Genomic DNA, 22,718 nt, shown 5'->3' on the forward strand with positions numbered 1-22,718 from the left:
CTATTGGCCATTTCTTACTTTTCTGCTGCCGCTTCTCCTTCGTTCGCAGAATGTTCCTCATATTTCCAACTAGTAAACTGGTTTTAGCACTTGCAACACCAAACATTTGGCCTTTTTGTGCTGTTAATTATACAGAAGCCCTAGTTCGATGACCAGTGCTTTGCAAGTTCATTGAAGCATCCGGATGGTTACGCTGCTAGGGTGGCGAACATGGGACATTTTATTTTATTATTTTATTTTAGTTTTTCAGTTTAATTTAAATTTTACTTGTTTTTTATAGGTACTCTCAAGATCTGTGCTGCCAGTTAATTGCCAAATGATTCGTTCTACATGTTCGCCTTTACCTCTTTTGGCACGTTGTTGGGTGTACGTTTCATTCCATGCAGCGTGGCCAATTCTCCGCGCGGGTACGAGCCATGCTTTGAGACAACAATAACAACAAGAATTCGCAAGTTAATCGGGACAGCAAGGAAAAAAGAAAGTAACAGGGTAATAAAAAATACCAATAAGGATTGAAGGAAAAGCCTTCTTCACAATATACAGACGGCTCCGTCACGGCTGTCTACAGCGGGGGAGCAATGCTAATATAGAGAATTTAACGCAACAGAGGCCCAACTTTTACCTACCGGGAAGCTGGAAACACGCGTAGTTGCTCCTCTGTCATTAAATAAACATTGTCCGCACCGTTAGCGTGTCAAAACTGCTTGCTGAGGCTCACTAAAATTAATTTTAAGTGCAGCAGCGGTGTAGCTCCTGAAGGAATAAAAATGGTGTACTACAGCCTGCAAGGAGTGAAAGTGAAGCTTCAAATGATCGGCGTGTTATCTTGCCTCGAGATGTTCTCCGTATTTGGTCACTTGTGCAAGTGGCCGCCAGTCTTGCTTCGCGTGCTTTTTCACGCATGCTTTCTGCGCCGCACTAAATGGATGAATAGATGACGCCTACCCCACAGTTTACACGACGACGAAAAAAAATGGAGGCGTAAAGCTCCACGCGGCGAAAGAACAGCCAAAACTACACAAATATGAAATCGGCTGGTTTCAGCTCGCGAGCGCCTCTTCTTTATGGCTCCGTATTGACAACGTTATTTTTATTCCATATTCCATGAAAGTTTATTCGGCAGAAATATTAGAGCTGGACGTAAGCAACATCGTCTTTTACTTCTTTTTTTTTTCCAGCGAAATTGGCGCGCCTGGTGTTGAGGGCGAAACACAATTCGCTACTGCGGCGCCATCACTGGCAGGGACGGCAAACCGTTCCTGTAACAGGGAGCCTGCCGCAGATATTTAGCGCTGCCTTCTGCGTGCGGTGACGTGCCGTGCTCCGCCCCCGGCTCCCGACGCCGCTGAAACGTAAGTGTCGTCAGTCGCTACGACGCCTCCTGCCTTGGCGTTCACATTCCTACGGTGGGTCATACAGTTCCACTACCCGAAGCCCTTTGTATCCAGCTGAAAGGAACTAACCCTGTCCTATGCGGCAGGATGGGGGAGCCCCGAGGACAACTTTATCTGAGAAATGATCTCGAAATCGACCACTACTTGTGTGCTATCACGGATAAGCTTCGGTGCTCGGTTCCATAATGCGTGTTGCTTTAACTTGTAAGGCGTCGACTAGTATCGAGGCCAGACGAAACGTGAACACACCGGCCGTCATGGCCAAGTGGCTTTGGCGTAGCGCAGCTAAGCGCGAGGCCGTGGGTTGCAATTCCGGCCGCGGCGGCCACATTTAGTTGGGGTGAACTGTGAAAACGCCCGCGTACCGTGCATCGATTGGGTGCACGTTAAAGAACCCCAGGTGGTCGAAATTAATCCGGAGTCCCCCAGTACGACGTGCCTCAGAATCATATCGTCGTTTTGGCACGTGGAGCCCTAGAATGTAATCTTTTATTGCGAACTGTGGAGCTCGCGCCTACCCGCCGCACTGTGGCCCGGTGGCTATAGCATTGCCCTGCTGTGTTCGAAGTGACGCCTTCAATACCGACCGCGGCCTGCTGCGCGGGCGAAATGCAAGAAGGCCCGTGTACGTATTTAGTTGCACGTCGAAGAACCCCAGTTCCTCGAAGTTAATCCAAAGTCTTCCACTGCGACTTGACTCGTAATCAGATCGTGATTTTGGTACGTAAAACCCCAGAATTTATCTTTCTTATTCTTCATCGCGCGCCGTCGGCCAGTCATCCTCGTCCTTATGCGCGCATAGTTTTCAGGCACAGTGCGGGTCTATACTCGCCTTACTTCTGAAACGTTGTCCATGTGTAGTCTGCGCTCAAGAGAGCATGGTTAGGTCAAGGTTAGGTCTTTGTACACTTTCGGAAGTTTAGGCTAGACTTAGATGGCCAGCTTACAGAGGGCTTCTCCATATCAACTCTTGACCGCAACCCAAATATTGGCAGCGTTCCAGTGACAATAGACACTTGGTTTGTTCTGTCATCCTTGTGTGGTGTGTCTTACCCTGACTGTTACTTGTACTCAGCGCAATTAGAAGATAAACGAACACCAACTCCGCCAATTTTACGCTGCACTCAAAGTGTCGTTTCAGCTGTTAACTTCTGAAAGTAATCTGCGGTGTTCAAATACGACGTTACCGCTTCGATGACTGGCCGCACCTTAGCCTGAAACGAGGGTGGAACGCATAAAAGCCTTCAAGCCGAGATTTCAGACTGAACAACCGCAGGTGGGTGATATTAAGCCGGATTCATGAATTACGACGTGACTGACACACGCAGTAACTTTGAGACGCTGAAACTAATCAGCCAGATAATTTTACGCTTCTGCTGTCTGAAAGTAGCTCGAGGAAATCTACCATGTCATACCTGTCTGAACACGAGCAGCTTGCAACTCGTTTAGCGTCTACGGCTGTGACCATGTCTATGGCCGAAACAGCAGTCGTTGTCTGTCTACAGAGACGACGTGAACTGCTTCTCATCCTGATTTACTGAACGCATTTGCGTACTTTGCCTGTACGTCTTAACCGTGGAACTTTTCTGCCAGCATGTGCACTCTGTCCTTCGCGGTCAAGGCGACCTCTGCTTATAGCCACGCAGCCATGGCACTGACAGTCCGTGAAGCGACAAGGCTGGCGTGACCACTCTGGTGCACGTTGCCGTGTCGGAAGTAGATACATGAAATGTTTACATTAACGCTTCTTAACCTGGCGTTTGTTAAGTTCATTTGCAAATCGTGCAATACAGTGTGTTTTCACTTTACATTTCGAGATGCACAAGTTCATTTTGTCCGATTTTGTTTCGAACGCTAACGCCACTGTTCCCGTAGCGCGTTCAGAAGGTAACATGGAAAGAGATCGTTGGTGCCGTGTGTCTGCTGCGCTACACCTGTTAATTAGTCTTTCATCTTGGTAAACGGTCGCTTGCGTAAAATAGTTTGTGTGCGCTCGCGTGACAGAAATCTTTTGCTCGAGCCACTACGTTTCTCTAACAACTCTGACGCTTCCAGGCCCTGGATATGGAGGCATACAGGTTCATGCAGTTTGCCGAAGAGCAGTTCGGGGACGACGTGGAGTTGCTCGAGAGGGCCGCCGATGTCACCCGCGATGCGTTTCAGTTGCCTTCACTGCTCGACCCGTGCACACAACAAAACGAAGGAGGTTCCCGCTGCTGGATGGTGACGCAAGCGGTAACTCGTTCTGTCACTTCAACCACGTCCACACACACAAAATGACGCGAGCGTATCGCACACGACACACATCGGCTCCATTGCAGTGGTTTACTGCTTGCACTATATGTCGAGGTCACAGCACTGAGGCTGGTTACAGCGTTTCCAGCCGATAAGGCCCTGGACGACATTCGTCTCTTCGTTGTCTGCGCAGGTCGGCGACAAAAGGCATTTTCCACTCATATAAAGCATGTGTTAGCAGGACAATCTGCTACTGCGCAATACAGCTTCCGGAGTAGCTAATGGGACAAGGGAAGCAAGACAGTGGGGGATAACTGTGCATGTGGTGTATATAATATAGAGGGCTTGCCAACTTTCATGCATGCAGATTTAAGAAATGTGCAAATGTCACGTAGCTGAACAGAACAGTGGTAATGTTGTTTGCCGTCGCTTGGAGATACCCTGATTATTTTGGGGATTCCGCCTAATTCCATATTTAGTCTTAATTGATCAACTTCTCAAACATTATATTTAGATGAAGTGTCAATGAGAAAAGTGTAGAGTAACATGAAAAACTCCCCATCCAGCTTTCCATTGCTCAGTACGTGCTTAGTGTTTTTCGAGCATGAAGGAATCCCGCGAATACGCGCAAAGTGACTCGAGCGGCCAGTCGAGCGGTAATATTGCGTGTATTTGCGGGCTTTTATGTTCGCAAATGCATTTTTACGTAGCATGTATTGAGAAATGGGAAGCAGTACCAGGATTTTTTCATGTTACACTAAAATTCTCTCATTGACACTTCTCATCTAATTATATTTGAGAAGTTGATCAATCGATTAAGACCAATTATGCATATAGGCGGAATGCCAAAAATAATCAGAGCATCGCCAAGCGGTGGTAAAAACCATCACCGCGCTTCTGTCCAGCCACGTAGTCTAACACATTTTTAAATCTCTGTGCACGATAGCTGGGATATCCTGTGCGGCTATAGCGTTTTATATATGCCGACGCACTTTGTGCGAGTTCGAGCCGTAAAATTCACCAGCTGACTTTGTTTGTGTAAGCAGCTCTTACAAACTCCATTGCCCTTGCGCGCGATGCAGGAAGAGTTGAACAAGTTCCTGAACCCGTTCGGCATGGAGTGCAACGAACTGCAGGAAGGCAGCCTGGACTTCGCGATGGCCCACAACGATGCCGTGGCTCCCGACGACCCCAAAGCTGTGGTCCTCTTCTTGTTCACGCTGTGGTTTCTGCGCGAGCACCGATGTTTCTCCGGCGTCAGCCTGCACGTGTCGGTGCTGCAGCGCTTCCGGCCGGTGCAGTTCCTGCGGCACGTCACGTTCGCCAAGCGGGTCGCCACGGTCCACCTGGTCGGCGTCGAGGGAATCGAGCTCCCGTTCGACGTGTGCCCCCTGCTTGTGGCGCTCGAGCAAACGGAGCTGCTGACGCACGTGACCCTCGACAGGGTGAGTTCCTTGAAGGCTCGTTTCTTCCAGGCATCATCGGGATGGTGTCGATGGTTGAGTCCTCCTTACGTGGCCCATGTGTGTGACGGGGCTGACAAGGGACCCGCTGTGGTTGGTCGGTGGCGGTGTGGTGCTAAGCAAGAGCGGCTGCACGGTTTTATTAGCAATCCTCCTCAAAATTCGATAGTCACTTTCTCTTAATATTCTAATTCTTATTTTCAATCTTCATTATTGACCAGTTGTGAGGACATTCTTGCATGACGATCAGACAAGCAAGCCTGTCGACCGAGTGGTGAGGTTAGACCAGAGTCCAAAAAGTGTCAAGTATTCTGGTGGCTTATGGCTCGCTTGTCTTGTTGGCTGCGCCACGCGCATCGTTACAGCCACTTTTACTAAACTCGTGCTATACCTGTGTTAGGACCCTTACGATGAATGCCCATGACGTCGCGCCGCTGATGGTGAGGTCGCGGGTTCAAATCGCGACCTCGGAATCGGGTGTGGAATGCAGAAACGTTGGTCTAACCAGTTCTGGGTGCACGTAAAACACCCTCAAGTTGTCAAACATAATACCGAGCCACCTCCTACTACGGCGTCCGTCATAGCTCGTGTTCTGTTTTGGCGGCGTATTATTTTTCTTGAAATTCGGCTATCATTTATTGTCGTTTATTTCTTCCCTTTAAACCGGTGTTTTTCAGTGTCTAATTTCAATGCCGGAGTGCAATCGCCGTTTATCGGGGCCTGTGTTGTAAATGCCCGGTATAATTACTGTAGAAAATATTACGCACCTGCAATGACACAACTTTATTGAACACACACCAAAAACTCTATACATAATGAACGAACAAGTGAAAATTACCAATGAATCACGACGATTTCAGGAACGTGAAAGTAACACAAGGTTGATGAGAAAAAAACTGAGCATGTACATTGTGCGACATTTGTCAAGCATTGGAGCACAATCCTAACGGTTCAGGAAACGCAGTCCGGAAAACTGCAGTTCTACACTTGTAACGAAGATGACGAGGAAATCAAGGGATGCTTTCGACAAGACCAGCCACAAGCAAAAAATAAAAAATTAAAAGTGACGTCATAACCGGAAATGGCAGTGACGTCAAGATCTTATGCTGCTTGGCGCGAATGTTTGAATTTCTTTAGCGTCCGGCAATTTGACCGCTACGCCAGCGGTTATTTTTCTGTGGAGGATGAAGCGAGCTTGCGGCACGCTTCAGTTGTAGCGCCAGTCCATGAGCGTAGCCAAGGGGGGGGGGGGGGGGGGGGGCTTATAGAGGCTTCAGCCCCCCCCCCCCCCCAAATTTTTTCTGGGCTGTCCATGCACCGCCGACTAAAGCAACCCCCGGCGCCGGAAATCACTCTCGATTTTGTCTAGAATGTCTTTTTCACGCTCGAAAAAACATTTCACCGCGAATATTGCGAACTTGGGCTGGATTTCGCGGCAACGCCCACGCACCGGGAGTCATATAACGCAAGCAGCCCCACCCGAGCACAAAATTTCAAGGGCGTGTTGATTGCGAACGGGCTCGCCGCGGCATCTCGCGGAGGCCGCTGAATCTACGGAGTACATGGATGTCAATTCCGAAACTTAATAGGTATAAAGTTCTCATAAACTTGTGATGTGAAAGGTGCATTGGCATTTCCAAAGTTGTGCTTTAGATCTTCAATTGCGGAACTTTGCGAGTTTAATGTAGTTATAAACATTTTATGCCAAAGGTGCATTGACTTTTCTAACGTCGTACACCGAATTATACAACGAGACAAGCCAAGTCAACACACTGTCAGACAAGTTGACAAAGCACGCAGCGAAGTCCGATGGGACAAAGCGTTGTGGTGGTTCATTTGTGCCGTCATGTCACAAAAAAATATCAGCATATTTTTTTTCGCTTACGCCAAACAATTTGTCAAGACAGTAAAGCCAGCAAAGGTAACTACGTTCTTATTTATTGTTTCGATTTTGACTTTTATTCGCGAGGTCACATTGAGCCTCTTCAATTTTTTTGTTCACGCTACCCCACCCGCGGGCTGCCAAGCCAGCCAGAGCGCATGCGTTTTTCTGGTGTTCCTCCGGCCACAGCGCGGCGCACTTCGGTGCGCGTTCGGTTTTCTCTGGCCGAGTGGATTTTCGCCTGGCAGAGTTTTGGACGCTTTCTATCTAGCAGACCAGAAAAAGAAACAATGATCACTCGCCGCCATCGCTATGGGGACTCGACGGTAGCACAGCGTTCGCTTGAGCGCAACCTCTCTGAAAAGTCTTGTCTCGCCGGTGTAGGATACAGAGCAGTATGCGGATGGTTCTCGGTGGACCAAGCGTCTCACGTTTTTTTCGATATTCCTTCGGTAGCCACACTAGGTCCTCAAAGTAGGCATTCGATTGTGGCCAACATGCTTTCCTTGGCGTTTTTTTTTTAAATTCCGTGTTGCCGCCCCACAAAAGACAGAAAGACATTGTCGCGGCGCATGGTGAAAGATCGACTTTGTTACTTTTTTTGCAGGAAGTAATGGGCCACGGGACGCTTCAGTTACCGGATACTCTTACTATATTATTGCGATAGCAATTCTAGGGAACTCCAGGCGCATTCCTGCCATCGCCGTTGTCCTCATGTCCCGTTAAAGTCCGAGGGCGATAACATCGTGACCACGCGCCGCATGCTGTATGTGCGAGTGAAAGCGTAGGGGGGGGGGCATGAGTGAGCCGACGATGGCGGCTCAGTCTTGTGTGCGCAAAGTAAAAAAGCGGGGAGGAAGCGTGCCGCCTTCCGTCGAGCGCGATACATCGGGGATGGAACGGGGGCGCGATCCAGGATTCTCTGAATCTGTGATTGCGCAACATGTTTGTTTGCCTTGTTTGACGCATTGTATACAGTATTTTTTTCTTAGATATGTAGATTCATTGGAGACATATACGTATATTTAAATATCTTGCGGCGAGGTTTTGTGTATACGTGCAGTGAACTTTGTTTCCGGTGACACTTTTTGCCTTAAATCAAGCTGTATCTCTGAATTTGTGTATTCGATTGTATCTTCGCATTTTTGATGTACGAGGGCGAGTCAAATTAAAGTGAGCCAGCCCACCCTGCGCAATAATGGTTCGGTTCATTATCTGCGAGGCATGCACGTGGCACAGAGGCATCTCTTATTTACAAAAGTGACACGCAGGTGTGAGGATAAATGTTCATTAATGCCCTCATACACTGGGTTGAACATGTTTGCGTGACGTAATGGACGCTCCAGAAGTTGAGCAGCATGGTGCCGTGGGGTTTGGACAGCTGAAGGTGCTCCCTAAAAAGAAATTAGTGGCCATATGGCTGCCGTGTACGTTGAACCTTGCATTTCATTGGCCACTGTGAAGCGTTGGAACAAATGGTTCAAAGAAAGACGTGAAAGTTGCAAAGGCGATCCAAGACCGGGGCCAAAGCCACCATGCAATCACCCCCGCAAAAATGCAAAGGTTGATGGGCTGATAAGACAAGAACGGAGGGTAAGCATCGATGAACTGGCAGAGCGTGTCAGCATCAGTCACGGTTCGGTTCACGCCATAATTCATGAACATCTCGGTTATTGGCTCTTGTGCGCGCAATGGATGCCCAAAATTTTGAACCACCGCTAGAAGGCGGAGAAGTTTGGCGCTGTCTTGACTGATCTGATCCGGTATCACAGTCAGGGTGACGACTTCTTATCTGGACGAACCATGGTGCCACTACTACGAGCATGATGCACGACGGCAAAACTTAGTGAAAACATTCGTATTCACCACCCCCAAGAAAGCAAAGGCCGTCGTTCCCGTCTGAAAGGTGCTGACTTTTTTTTTTATCGTCAGGGGTCACAACTGATACAATTTGCTAAATCTTGAGAGACTATCAATTGTTTCCGATATCGTGAAACGCGAGATCGGCTGCGTGTCGCAATGAAGAACAAACGACGTGAAAAATTGACGAATGAGGTAATCTTGTTCCACGACAATGCCCGTCCTCACGTCGCTAATGTGGTTAACATAAATATGGCAAAGTTCAAGTGGGAAACGCTGCAACATTCGCCATGCAGCTTAGACCTGTCGCCTTGCGACCTCCACATCTTGGGGCAACTGAAAAAATAACTCAAGGGAACCAAATTTGTGCCGGACGATGACGTGAAAGAGTCGGTTGCAGACTTTTAGAAGCAGCAGCCCAAGGAGTCCCAAGACAGGAATCACGCGACTCGTTAGTCAATGGCACAAATGTCTAAATGCTCATGGACTACTCTTAAATAAAGCACCCCGTTTGTCATATATTCGCACTGGCTCACTTTCATTTGAATCGCCCTTGTATTTTTGCAGAACTCCTGCTTTTTATACGTGCTCTCTGTTACGACTATAATTTCGGTGCGATTACTCACGATACAAGACTGATGACAGCTGCTCCTGCATAATACATTGGAAGAAATGACAGCGTCATTGAGATTTTTCACTGGTCGTTGTATGTGGTATTAGATTTGGAGCGGTCGTAGTCGTAGGGATGGAGCTTGGGAGGAACTAGGATTTACTGGCAGTATTTTCATTTTGAACAGGACATACATTGGCAGTCTAGCGCGACTCCCATATGGAGCCCGCAAGACTAACATACAGCAAACAGCTTACGAGCACACAGCTCACTAGTAACTTTCTAGCATGACCAAGAGCACTCAGCTCCCGACGACGAGCACGACACGAGCACTCCAAATCTTACAACTGGTGGCAGCGGTAGGATTGGAACACGTGCAGCGGGCTGAAAGCTGGCGCGTTGCCACCCCGTACGGCCATTCCTAACAGTGTACAAAAATGTAAACAAGGTTCTTCAACGACAGCTTCATTAACATGTTTGTCCTCAACTTGTTCATTTCATGGCCTTTACATTTTTCATATCAGCGGCAAGCACAGCTTTGCTGGTTTCGAATTAATATAGTTCTAAAGTTCATGTGATGTTTTCTATACTTATTAACTAGACAAAAACATGGAAGCATTGATATCAGTTATTTTGGGCGGAACTTTTGGCACATATGAGTATATTTTTTTATTAAAAAGTACATAGTTGACTTGTTTCGACAGTGCGTAGCGTTCAAGAATTCGTTTGCAGCATCTTTGGCAATGGCAATCTAGTTATTATTCATGTATTTGATCGCTCGACAAATCGTTTAAGAGGAAGCCTTAGCTCGGGCCCAACTCCAACGCGGCCTATTCAGGGACATGTCAAACGCGGAAATGTTTTTCTGAGATAACCCCTGGATCGCATTTAATGAAATTTGTTGCATTTGAGATGGAAAATTGAATTCTAGTTTCTGTTCAAAGCGGAATTTCGATTTAGGGCCTGAATTTTGTTTAAAATATTTTGAAAAAATCGAAAGTTCGAAAGAAAATGGAACGACGTTTACAAACTAATAGCTCTGCATCAAGAAAAGTTATCGCGGTTGTGTAAACGGCATCTACTATACAAGTCAAGGCGGACAAATTTGGCGTGTCAATTTGTATCTTACGTGAATTGGTTACGTTGTATACAAGGGTTCTGCAAAAGCCGTATTTACATACTAAATTTTTTGACATTCATGTGTAACACATCAATTTTGTCCGCTGTAGATGTAGTGTTAGATGCAATTCACCGAATTGTGATATCGTTTTTCATTGTTGAGTTAGTTTTAAACTTGATAGTCTCGTTTTCTGAAGTTGCGATTTTTGCCAATTTTCAATATCGAATTGACAACCCAAATAAAAAAAATTGAAATACAGTCACTAGATATAAGTTTTCTTTAAATGCAACAAACCTTGTCAAATTTAATGAAGTGGTTGCCGAGAAAAACGAATTCTCCTTCTACATGTATTTAGATTGGAGCACCCCAGCTAAAGCTTCCTTTTAAGGAGGAGACCGAGCTGCAACTTGAGCCCCCCCCTCTCCCCGAACGAAATTTCTGGCTACGCCACTGAGCGTGTCATTAAACTATAGGAGCGGCGTACGCCTCAATGTGAACATAATTTGGCTGTTATTGACCGCTATTGTTACAGCAGGTTCCTTAGGAAGCTGTGCAATTAGGATCTAAATGAGTGCCTGAAAGGTATCAAAATAAACTGCAGTTTTATTCGTATGGAATAACGCAGCCAATATAATTGACCAAACAAAGCATGTTTCAATGGATGAAAAGCACTATGTCCAGCACACAATCATAAAGCTTGGTCGTAATGCATAGCAACGTGTGCGAAACCTTTTCATAGAATATTTCGCAGTTCCGTGCGACATCACGCATTCATATTCAACAGTCATCAGAGAATACTGTCCCACATTATCATTTAGAAAACATTCCACTTAATAATTTTGCTGCCCTTAGGACACTCAGGGCCTTTGTTACGGAGACTGAACGAACATAGCGTGACGTTTCTTTCTGGAGCGTTCCGCATTTATCGTGACGACGAGACAGTGTGTCGTATGCCGAAGCGTGAACTTGCGAGATAAGAAAACACCTGCACTCGCACCTTTCGCCAGCGAATGCCGTACGCTAGGTCACGCGGAGCTTGAAGTGAAGCGCACGCTAGAATTTGAACAAACGGGCAATAAAGAAATTCGGATGGAACCGCCGCGTTGAAAAGAGCAGCGCCATTCGCACGACATAATAGGTGGTCTCCGTAGTTTTGCGAAGTCTTGCGCCAGAATCACTGGTTGATAGGGGTCACCAAGAACGAACTAAGCAATTGTGAAATAGAGAAAAAGTTACCATTTGTTGTTTTAGTACAGCAAAAATATTTGAAACGGAATATTTACTCGTATGACAGTATTCTGATTAAAAGCTTTCGAACTTTTTTTCTTTCACATAGGTATTCTAGTTTGTTTGCTCCCCCCATTCATTCATTGCAATGCAGTGATGACTATCTTTTGCTCGTTTTTGAAATTTGAGTGCTCGCGCACTCAAACAAATTGGGGCAACTTGGTGGTTCGACTGCCTAGGAGAGGACGTAGGAATCCGGGGCAAGGCCAAGAGGTAACGACATTCGGGGTGCCTCAATTCCGAACAATGTTGCCGATCTACTCAAGCTTGGTCCTAAATTTTGTGAGCATCCTGCTCTGGACAAGACGGAACTGCTCAGCCTCGTCAGGACAGCTGCTGGTAGAGCAAGAACAGAGGAAGCTGACAGATGCATCAGAGAATGTGTTGACTGCTTGCCCCAGCAGGTTAAAAAAGGCAACGCAGTTCGGCTCCGCACAGCAGTGACCGTCCTTCGGAATGCGGGGCTCAAGCTGCTCCTATCCGACAGAGAAGGTGGTTTTGTCGTGATGCCTGGTGGCTTGTACAAGAACAAAGCAGATTCGGCCATTCTAGGCAACTTCAAGGAAGTGCATGGAGTGGCTCCTGTGAAGGTTAAAACAAGGGCTGTTCAGCTCTGCGAAAAAGCTGGACTTTCTAAGCTGGCCTCCTCTATAAAGGTCTGCAATGGAACCAGACTTTCTGTGTTTTTCAGCGCCAAGACGCGCAAGGAACTGTGCCCGTTTCGGACCATTGTTTCTGAGCGCGGAACCTGGCAACGACAAGTGGGAGTGTTCCTGCAAAGGTTTTTGCCTCCTCGACATCGATCACCCCTTCCTCATAAGGACGCCAGGTACTGTCTCCACCTTCCTCCGTGAGGAATATCCAAAGGCTGTCCGAGCCGTTTCCGTGGACATCAAGGACTTATTACTCCTTGCCTCAAGAAGATGTATGCATTGAAGTCGGCCATTGCATTGACAAATATGGTGTTCTTAGGTTTCAGAATGCATGTGGTATCAACGGCGACAAGTCTTTAGAGCTTTTAAGGATTCACATGCTTTCCACTTTCGTTTCAATGGAGGATAAGCTTTTTATACAGAAGGGTGTGCATCTGTTCATGTATAGCCCCTGTTCTTAGTGGCATTTTATTAGCCAGCTATGACCGCAATCTTGTAACTAAGCTCAGCCAGACAAGCACTGTAAAAGTGATGCGATACGTCGATGACTTTTTAATTTTTTACAATACTAACACTACTGACGTGCAGCCTGCTGCTGCTATAATATGACTTGTTCCGCATAGTTTTAGATTCTTTTGAATTGACCACGGAGCATCCGTCAGACAACAAGCTTCGTTTCTTAGACTTGGAGCTATCGTTCTCAAGCAATCATGTATGTTAGGGGTTACGCTCCTCGGTCTCATAAGAGCCTTCTCCCATTTTCTCCCGCGCACTCAGATAGTCAAGCGCGGTATAGCAAGATCCTTCATGAAGACGGCCCTCATCCGGTCTTGTGACCGGATGAGGGCCGTCAGCTTCGAAAAGCAAGTAACCAGGCTGAAGCTCGCAGGTTTCTCGGTACCGCTTTTGACCAGCATCGCTGAAAGCCTCGCAGCGAACCTTAAAGGAAAGCAGTCGGCAGCTGCTCAATCTGAGAATCGCTCACGGCAAATGGTTGCGGTTATACCATACGTGCACCAGGTTGCGCACAATCTCAAAAAAAGGTTGTCAGTAGGGCAGGCGTCAGGTTGCTGTTCACTGCCAAAAATAAGTTAGGTAGCCTGTGCCATCAAGTCAATCGGGTAACCAAGAACAACAAAATAAGTTGTAAAAAGCAGCACAGACAGAGGTTTGTTGGTGACTGTTGTGACTGTGTGGTTTATAAGATTGCCCTTTCATGCAAGCGTTTTTATATTGGCCAAACGGGGCGGTGCATTAATGACCGCATAGCGAGCACTAAAATTTCAAAAACGAGCAAGAGATAGTCAGTTGTCACTGCATTGCAATGAATGCGGCTGCAAGCCATCTTTCGAAGATGTGACCTACCTGTCAAAATACCGCGATGACCGCGCACGCCTTATTTCCGAAGCTTTCCACATTCACGTTAGCGGCGAAGCATGTGTAAGCCTTCCCTCTATTTCTCTCCTTCCGAAGGAGGTTGCCTTCCTATCTCATTAATTGCAATCCCCCTGCGCATGCCCAATTCTGTTGATTCTGTGGTTTGAGATAGCGGCGGAGCATATATATGCTGACTGAAAGAATAAAGACACTTTGGTTGTTAGTCAACGCTGTTCTTTGTGTCCCTTCTCTCGCCCTGTCGTTTAGCGCTGTTTTTATTGCTCGTAATCATGAACCAACCAGCCCAAATGCGTACTCTTCTGCATTTCCACCGGTTGCGTCGCTCGTTGTTCAGAAAGAAAGCGTGAAGAGAACGCGAGCATCCTCTAGCTGCGGTGGTGGCGCAGGCGGTAGTAGCGCATGCGCAGTGGATCTAAAGCCCACGCCAGCGCTTTGTTTCCGCGCTGGCCGCATGCCTGATTGCCGCCGGCGCCCCGCTTTCCTCCTCACCCTTTCGTGATACTTTCCTCCACTTTCCCCCTCATGGTGTCGCTGCACCCTCCTCTCCGCTTTCCTCCTCGCGCCTTCTTTCTCTCGCCGATTTGTTTCATTTCCCGCTGCGCCTCGCGTTCGCTCTCGTCTTTCGCTGTGCTCGTTCGTTCCGTTACAAATGAGGCCGACACTCGCCGCAGGAGCGGGCGCCTAAGAGGCGCGCTCTAAAGAGTGCACATACTCCTTCGGCTGCACCCATCGTATTCTACATCCCAGTAGAGCAAACAAAAAGCATTTCTAAGGTACTCCTTTGCCATAAAGAAGACTAGACTAGGTGAAATCACATGGCGAGGTGCTTAGGCGAAAGCAAATTCGCATTTAGTTTTTGACAGGCCAGCCAAGTAATAGTGCTTAGCATTATATCGAACAATGAAGCCCACAAAATGTGATCTTGCCGAGAAACTTGAGCAAAAGTAAAGCAGCGGGAAGTGCGAACTTGCATTTAAATATTTCAAAAAAAAAAAAAAAGCGTAGGTCACTGTATACACAACGCATAAATAAACAGGGACTTAAGTTTAAGAAACGAAATAAAAATTAACCGTGTTTGTATCGCTGTTCGAACGCCGATAATTCTCTAGAAACAACCTCGTTACGCATCTAAACACGGTCGCCCGTATGAGCTACGAGTAATGGCGAAGGCTTATCTGAGATTATTGAGGGTAATCACATCTTTCCTCTCCCTCTGACTGGCAACACTCTCTGGGGGGGGACAGGCATGTCTCCTGTAAGTTGAGCTCATGCTATCGGAGGGCACCAAAAGAATGGCTTTCTCACGAGACGCACACAGGGGTGTCACCATGCATCCCTGGTGCCTCGCTGCGCTACGTGCAAGCTGCGTTGCAGAGCGGCCGCTGCGATAGGTGGCTTCCGTGAAACCCTAGCCACGCAAAAAAAAAAAAAAAAATTACAGTACACCAAAAAGGCCTATCTGTAATTAATACGCAAAGCGGCGGTGGCGGCCGTATATCCATGGGAGCGAAATGCAAAGACGTTCGTGCACCTAGATAAGTGCTTGTCAAAGAAACCCCACTTGGTCAAAATTATCCCGTAGCCGTCCACTACGGCGGGCCTCATATCAGATTGTCGTTTTGACCCGTAAGACTAAGGAGTTTATCATTATTGAAGCCGAAAGACGACAGAAAAAAAGCGATGAACCGATGTTAAATATACGGTAAAGTTCACGCTTGCAGTTATCGAAACGTGATCAATCATTGCGACGCCTCAGTTTATTTTGCTATATTGTAGTAATCCCGACATTGTTTGCCATGATTCCTAATCGTTTCTAATTTAGGGTGTATGAAAGGTGAAAAGAACGTGCGGCTGCACTGATTCCTTCATACTTGCAGATTTTGACAAGGGCACATTTCAAGCCAACATGAGAGCATAGCGCAGGTCTGAAAGCGTAGAAGACATAGCAGAGAACATAACACGCTGGTTGACTATGCGTAAGCTGCATTATCCTCAAACCCTATTTTCCTAAGCGCCAGATAAAGCAGTCAGGAATCGTTTTAGCGTTTGTCGGGAAAATCTGTTAACCGGTAGATATGCACCATCTATCTTTGACGTGGAACGAAAGCTAGGGAAACGAATCTTTTGTTGTTCTTCTTTGCTTAATAAGTAAATACATAAATAACGGGTATACAAGGACCACGAAAGTCCAATTTTGTCACGTGTAGCAACTCGTGACATTTTTTTCTTCTTTTGTATAACCTCGATCGCATTTGAACTGCAGGTAACACTGATGGAAGCTGAGGGCAACTGTCTCTCTTCCGTCGTGGTTGCCAACCACGGACTCGAGTGTTTGGCCCTTCGGAACGTGACCATGAAAGACTCCGTCTTGGCCAGACTCGCGCAGGAGTTCAAGGAGCACCGCAGACCGCGAGAGTTTGAGTTGCGAGGAAGAATACGTAACAGTGCGGCGCGCGCTGTTACGGTCTCGAGGCTGTTGGACACCTCCTTGCAAATTCTCCGCTTGGAAATCGCGTGTGACCTCTCCCAGCTGTTCGAGAAACTCAAGGACAACGCGCAGCTGGTGGAGCTCGAGCTAGGGCGCTGTTGCCCGGTCGGCGTCTATCTGGACACACTGGCTTCTGCACTAGCCCAAAACATGACGCTGCGACTCCTCACTCTCAGCCTCGACATGACGTGGATGTCGCGCAGAAGTTGCTCCTGGAGCCACCTGGGAGCCCTGCTTGAGAACAGCCGCTGGCTGGAAAATTTGTGCCTCCGTGATTCGCGTCTTGGAATGGACGCTGTGCTCCCGTTAAGCGAGGCCATGGAACGCAACGAGAATCTCCAGACGCTGAACCTGAAGCGTTGTGGGTTCACCTGCGCCGACGCCCTCCTCTTTCTGAGGGCCCTTTCACGAAACGCATCCACTTGTATGAAGGTGAAACTAGGCGTCCTAACGGGAAAGGAGGGCGAACAGATCGAGCTTCTCCGAGAGATCCGGACTAGTGGACTGGAGGATCGCGTTCACTGGGTTTTCACGTCCTCTCGGGCAGAGACGATCACCTTGGCTTTGCAAAAGGGCATACTGTTTCCTCAGCTAGAGTTCCACTGCCCAGCCACGGGAAAGGTTGGGAATGTGTTCCGGGGTCTTATGAACATCCAGGACCTGCTGACGACTCTGTACCTCGAAGGATTCCACTTCTGTAACCACAAAAACGCTAGAAAGCTTGCGCGGTTCTTTCGAGAAAGTGCATTTCTCCGGAAACTCAAGCTGGGCATAGTTGCCACCGCCGGTACCGGCTTGCTTCTTCTTCAAGGACTGGAGCGCTCCAAATCCATCAGTTCACTGAAACTGATTGTGACCTGCTCGCAAGAAGCCACGGCGCGAGGGTTCGAAAGCTTTTTGCGGAGGAACTCGAGTGTCGTAAAGCTGACTATTGTCAAGGAAGAGAAAACACAGGATACAGTCCTGGTGCGCCGTCTCCGACGTGGCCTAATGAAAAACTACAGTCTGCGCGAGCTAAGGCTCTTCTGCTGCCACGGACAAGTGCAATTGCACGACTCGGCGATTTCACGGTCGCTGCACATCAATAGCATTGCGGCGGCGTGCGCCGCCAAATTAGTGGCGGACAAGGAGCTCACGAGAGCGACCATGTTGGCGTTGACGCTGATCATGGATTGTGACGCGGGCCCGGGCATCCTCTGCAAGGGCATGGACTGCGAGAAAGGCGTTTTCGTAGCGAAGCTGAAGGACGCCCTCAGGACAGCCGAGGACGAGCTGTTTGGCCTCGCCTGCCTCTACAAGTCAGCGGCAGTAAGTGACGGACAGGGAGCGAGTGGCTGCCAATTCTCAGCCCTCAGTGACGCAGTTCGTGCAGAAATACAAAAGTGCTTGCACAGCATGTGTGTTCCGATTGACATGTCGCCCTTCGGCCATTTTTGATGCACCTGCACCCTTTTAGTTCATCAAGCACATTGCACTGAATACTGTTCTTAAACGCAGTGACCCTCATGATTTTTTTTACTTTGCATCATTGTGCTTGCTATCATAAGTTCATTGTCTTTAGCGATTTTATGACGCGTTTTAAAATGACATTGCGCATTTCAAATTGTCAATAAAGAAACCATGTCACATATGTCAGAGCGTGTATATACGTGACAACAGGGAACACGGCAGCGAGGAAAGGCAACGCGAGAAACACGTTAGGATCTTGTCATCGTGTCGCCACATTGCCCTGTGTAGCTCCCTGGGCGTCGTCACAGTACCCTTTCGACTGCTGCAATTATCCATCAGGTCCCCGTAAAAGCATTGCCGGAGCTACAGCGCCTACCCTTAAACTAACGCGTAACAATCCGGAGGCGAGGTAGCTAGAATGGTAGAGAGGAAGTAGCGAGAGAAGGCAGAGAATAGATGCAACCCGCATCAAAGCACGACAGCGTCTATACGACACTACGGAAGCGGCCACCTGTAAAATAAGTTCTCTATCCGCCGCAGTAGCTCTGTGGCTATGGTGCTTGTAGAGGTCTCTGGTTCGATACCGACCCAGTCAGCCGTATTTCGATGGAGGTGAAATGCACAAATGCTCGTGTACTTTGATTTAGCAGAAAAAGAACCCCAGGTGGACAATCATTCCAGAGTCTCAATTACCGCGTTCGTCATAATCAGATTGTGGATTTGACACGTAAAGCCTCATATATATTTACGTGAGTTTAATACTGTCAACATACGATGTGCCGTGTGAGAAATCGCAGTGCTAATTTTCGGAGGCTACAAAAAATGACGCACAACAATGCCTAAGCAAACGGCTTGTGTACTACGTAGTCATAGGCAAGTGGTACATGCAAGAAAACGCATTGCACTAAGAATAGGCGCTGACTACGCGAGGGCTGGGGGGAGTCTAGGAGAACTAGGCAAATGGCCAAGCAAGAAGTAGGAATATAGTGAGCTAAGTGTAATAACGACATTAATACGGGAAGAGAAGCAACGTGTTCGTTGGGAAGGAGAAAACCGAAAAGCTGGTGGAATTGGAAGATATGAGAAGCGATCGCCGAACGATAGAAAGCATCCCGAGAGCACAGGCAAGCAAATAAGGTGCAGTTTCCGCAGCATAAAGTAGCCAGAAAATGGGAAATACACCTGGAGAAAAAAAATCCATGGTTCGAATACTGGTGCAAGCAAAGATAAAAAGTGAAAGTGATCTTTAGTTGTCAGAAATACGTTAGCAAAAGAAGGTCGCACCTAGAATACTTTGGAACCACATAAAATTATTAGGTAGGAAATTCTGAAAAATACAACATATCCCAGATGAAGATGGAAACAAACTGGAAGGGAACGCGGCATCAAATCACACCCGAAAAACAACAGCCGAATCTTTCCAAGGCAATGATGACTGTATTTGACGAAAACAAAAAAAGAAAACTGCATGAAAGAGAACCAGATGGAAAAGGAGCTGGTGATGACAAATTTCAACTGGAAGAAAGCCAAAGAGAAAATTCCTAAGCGCACAGCCACTGGGCTGGACGAGGTTCCCGGTAGGCTGATTATAATGAACAAGGACCAAAGAGTAAGGAAGCTCTGCTGAAAAGAGTAGAAAAAAACTTGGAAAGATAGACAACTACGAGTCAGTTGGCGACAAAGTAGAATGAATTTGTAAAGGTAAGAAGGGGAGAAAGATAGAATTCACTCATACAGACCGTTGACCATCACATGTTTGATATACAGGTTAGCAATGCAGGCAGTTAAAGCTGAAAGCATGGGCAGAGAATAATGACATTTCGGGAGATCTTCAGAATGGCTTCAGCATAGGTAGGCGTCTGGATGATAACTTATTTGTCCTTAGTCAGTGTATTGAAATATCAAGAGTAGAAAAGATACCGTTATGTTTCCACAATACAGGAACGTATCACAACGCAGACCGCAACATATTATAGGACACCCTGGAAGGGGAAGGCTTAGGCGACGATTGTCTGCAGCTATTGAGAGGGATATGTATATACCGAGAAAATGCCGTTTGCCATGAATGGGAAGGAATGAGGAGCGAGGAGAAAGTTTACATCAACAAGGGACTGAGGCAGGGGTGCGCTTTATCCCCCTTGCTGCTTATGATGTTCATGGTGAGGATGGAAAGGGCGCCAGAGAGAAGTAACATCGGGCAAAGCAAAGTGATATGCAATGTCTGGGCAGGAAGGCAAGGATTTAGGTCTGAAGTTTAGCGTTATAAAATCAGGTGATATGATATTCAATGAAAATGGTGAACAGACAGTGGAAAGACCGGACCAGGAAATACCTCGCGTCAAAGAATATAAGTTCATTGGTGTATGGATAAACGAAGGCAATGGAGATATGGAAACACGAAAGAAAAAAAACAAGAACAATAACAGTAAAGCGGAAGAGAAATGCGCCCATAATGGAACACAGAGCGCTATGGCAATACCATAGGTACGACTATAGCTCCGGGGTATGTTGAAAGGTGTAATGGTTCCAGGACTTACTTTTGGAAATGCGGTTGTTTGCTTTAAATCATGGGTACAATCTGGACTCGATGCGAACCAAAGGTCAGTGGGTCGCCTCGCATTGGGAGCTCACGGGAAGACTACAAATGAAGCTGTGCAGGGTGATATGGGCTGGACTAGTTTTGAAGTGAGGGATGTTCCAAGTAAAATTGAGTATGAAGGACGGCTGAGGAATATGAAAGAAAGTAAATGGGCTGGGAGAGTATTCAGGTATCTGTACAGGAAAAACATTGATTCACAGTGGAGGAAAAGAACGAGGAAGCTTACCAGCAAGTATGCGGCCTGTAGGGTGGGCAACACAGCAACAAAGAACGTCAAGCGGTAAGTCGGAGAGGCTGAAATAATATCATGGGTGGCGGCAATGGAAAAGAAACCTGCCATGAGTAACTACTTAAGAGGAAAAAAGGAAATCAGGAAAGAAACAATTTATGATAACTCAAAGGGAAGCTCATTACTTTTCGGAGCGAGATTGGGATACACGCACCTATAAAGCGAGATATATGAAGGAAAAAGAAGCATGTGCTTGCTGCAGTAAAGTTAGGGAAACTATGGAGCATGTTTTATTAGAATGTGAAGACGTCTACCCATAGGTCGATTTAAGCACCACTGGCCTCCTTGAAGCCCTTGGGTTCAGCGAGAGCAGCGGGAAAGTAAGCATGTCCGCATAGGGATAAGTAAGAGGCGATTGGAGGATTGGTGGAAGAAAAGTAGGGAAACGACAAAAAATGGAGACGTACAAAAGCACAGTTCGCAATAGGGGATCAGAAAATTTGGTTGTGGGAGTTTATCGTGTTCTTTTTCTTTTTTTTTATCGTTTAACCTAGGTAGGACATTGGGCAGTATAATAGCAAGAGCTTGGTTGCGCAACCCACCGCCCCGTTCCAAAGGAGACGGTCATGACATCCATCCACCCAACCATTATCGTCAAAGGCGGTGGCTATGCCGGCGGCCTTTCACCCACCTGCGTTCAACCGCGGTTGCTCAGGCGCTTTGCCTTCTAGCTTTTCAATATATGCGGCCCGAACACTACTACGGTCGCAAGCTATGATCCGCCACGACTGACTTAGCACGAGCGCCGCAGGTGCGAGACAGTCTGTCCGACAAAGCGATCGCCAGATCGGGTGTCAGTGCCCGCTGCTTCACCTATCTTACCGCGCCGGCAGCCAGCGTCCGAGCGTAAACAAACTCGACCCCACACCGCAATGCTGGCACGCCTAGGGACAAACGCCTACAACCTCCACCGTAGAAAGAAACCTCCTCCGTAGTGCCTAGGCAGAGTCGTATTCAACGAGCAAAAGCCCCCAAAGTTTCTCTCTCGCGCCCGCTCTTCCCTGCGCCTGCGCACAAACGGCTGGTGATCCCTCAAATAAACGTCGCGTTGCAGCAGGGCTATGAGAGAGCACGCATGTGTGCAGCAGAAATTATCAAAAAACGTCAGCTGGTCATTATCGTAAATTATGATAACATGTGATAACGTTTGTTTTGTTCTGTTATTCTTGTCCATCAGTGCAGCCACAGGTACTTTTTGCCCTTTTGTTTTACTCTCGCCTCAAAAATTGGCAATTTTTGGTTTGTCGCACCGTGGCTACTTTTCTGGCTACCAATTAAAGGATCGAAGAATTCCTCCTTAATTAAAATTTTTTGGCTATATCTGAACTTCTTGGCTACTTTTTCTCCCGGAGACCTGGCAACCTCGCTAATGGAGGCGCAGGCAGCACAGTGTAAACAAAACGAAGCTCTTGCCATGCTTTATGGAAGGTAAGTTGATTTGCTAGTCTGTTTGTCCATGTAAGGTTTGCCCGTAGAAGCTAGAACCGCAAGCTTGTCCGCATGTCCGTGCAAGCTAGAACCATCAGTTTCGTCTGCGATCGGAATGCCTGCAAAGAAGGTACTGCTAAACGAGTTACTGCGAAACTACTTGCATTTGTGGGGCCGCATGTTGTACAGATTAATTTTACCTAATTTAAGTAACCGTTATCGACGATAGCGGGAACGCAATTCCTTATCATTCCTCTCGAAAGGTGACCGCTCGCGACGATAGCGGGAACACGTCTTGGCATTTGCGGAGGGCAAAATGAATCGTTTCAAAACACGGCCTCCGCGCTACTCTTTCTGTCGGAAGAGGCATCGCCGCGAGCTGGCACTTCGTACACGTCTGAGATCGTGCCATGTCTCGATACTCTTGGAATGGCTGTAGACAATGCTAGCCACCCACGCGAACGCATCGAAGAATCCGTGCTGCTAGCCCAGGTTCGTTCGCACGATGCAATTCGCGGCGTGCTGCTTGAACGAGAGGCCAGTAATTCACGCGGCTGAGCTAA

General features: G+C 47.4%; 1 protein-coding gene across 1 annotated transcript; it reads left to right on the top strand.

Annotated features, from left to right (window-relative positions):
* The first annotated feature begins 972 nt into the window (after positions 1 to 972).
* On the top strand, positions 973 to 18,020 carry LOC129384160 (uncharacterized). Its single transcript, XM_055069353.2, has 4 exons — positions 973 to 1,352; positions 3,450 to 3,629; positions 4,712 to 5,074; positions 16,166 to 18,020. Exons 2-4 carry the CDS (start codon positions 3,459 to 3,461, stop codon positions 17,825 to 17,827), a joined length of 2,196 nt encoding a protein of 731 aa, XP_054925328.2. The 5' UTR covers positions 973 to 1,352; positions 3,450 to 3,458; the 3' UTR covers positions 17,828 to 18,020.
* The last annotated feature ends 4,698 nt before the right edge of the window (positions 18,021 to 22,718 follow it).

The sequence above is a fragment of the Dermacentor andersoni genome, chromosome 9, assembly GCF_023375885.2.
Source record: "Dermacentor andersoni chromosome 9, qqDerAnde1_hic_scaffold, whole genome shotgun sequence".
Taxonomy (NCBI): domain Eukaryota; kingdom Metazoa; phylum Arthropoda; class Arachnida; order Ixodida; family Ixodidae; genus Dermacentor; species Dermacentor andersoni.

What these genes read in the sequence shown, in the direction of transcription:
- LOC129384160 (XM_055069353.2), top strand. Translation starts at nt 3,459, where the DNA reads ATGGAGGCATACAGGTTCATGCAGTTTGCCGAAGAGCAGTTCGGGGAC. An exon ending in GCTGGATGGTGACGCAAGCG is followed by an intron (nt 3,630 to 4,711) that starts GTAACTCGTTCT and finishes CGCGCGATGCAG; the next exon opens with GAAGAGTTGAACAAGTTCCT. An exon ending in CGCACGTGACCCTCGACAGG is followed by an intron (nt 5,075 to 16,165) that starts GTGAGTTCCTTG and finishes TTTGAACTGCAG; the next exon opens with GTAACACTGATGGAAGCTGA.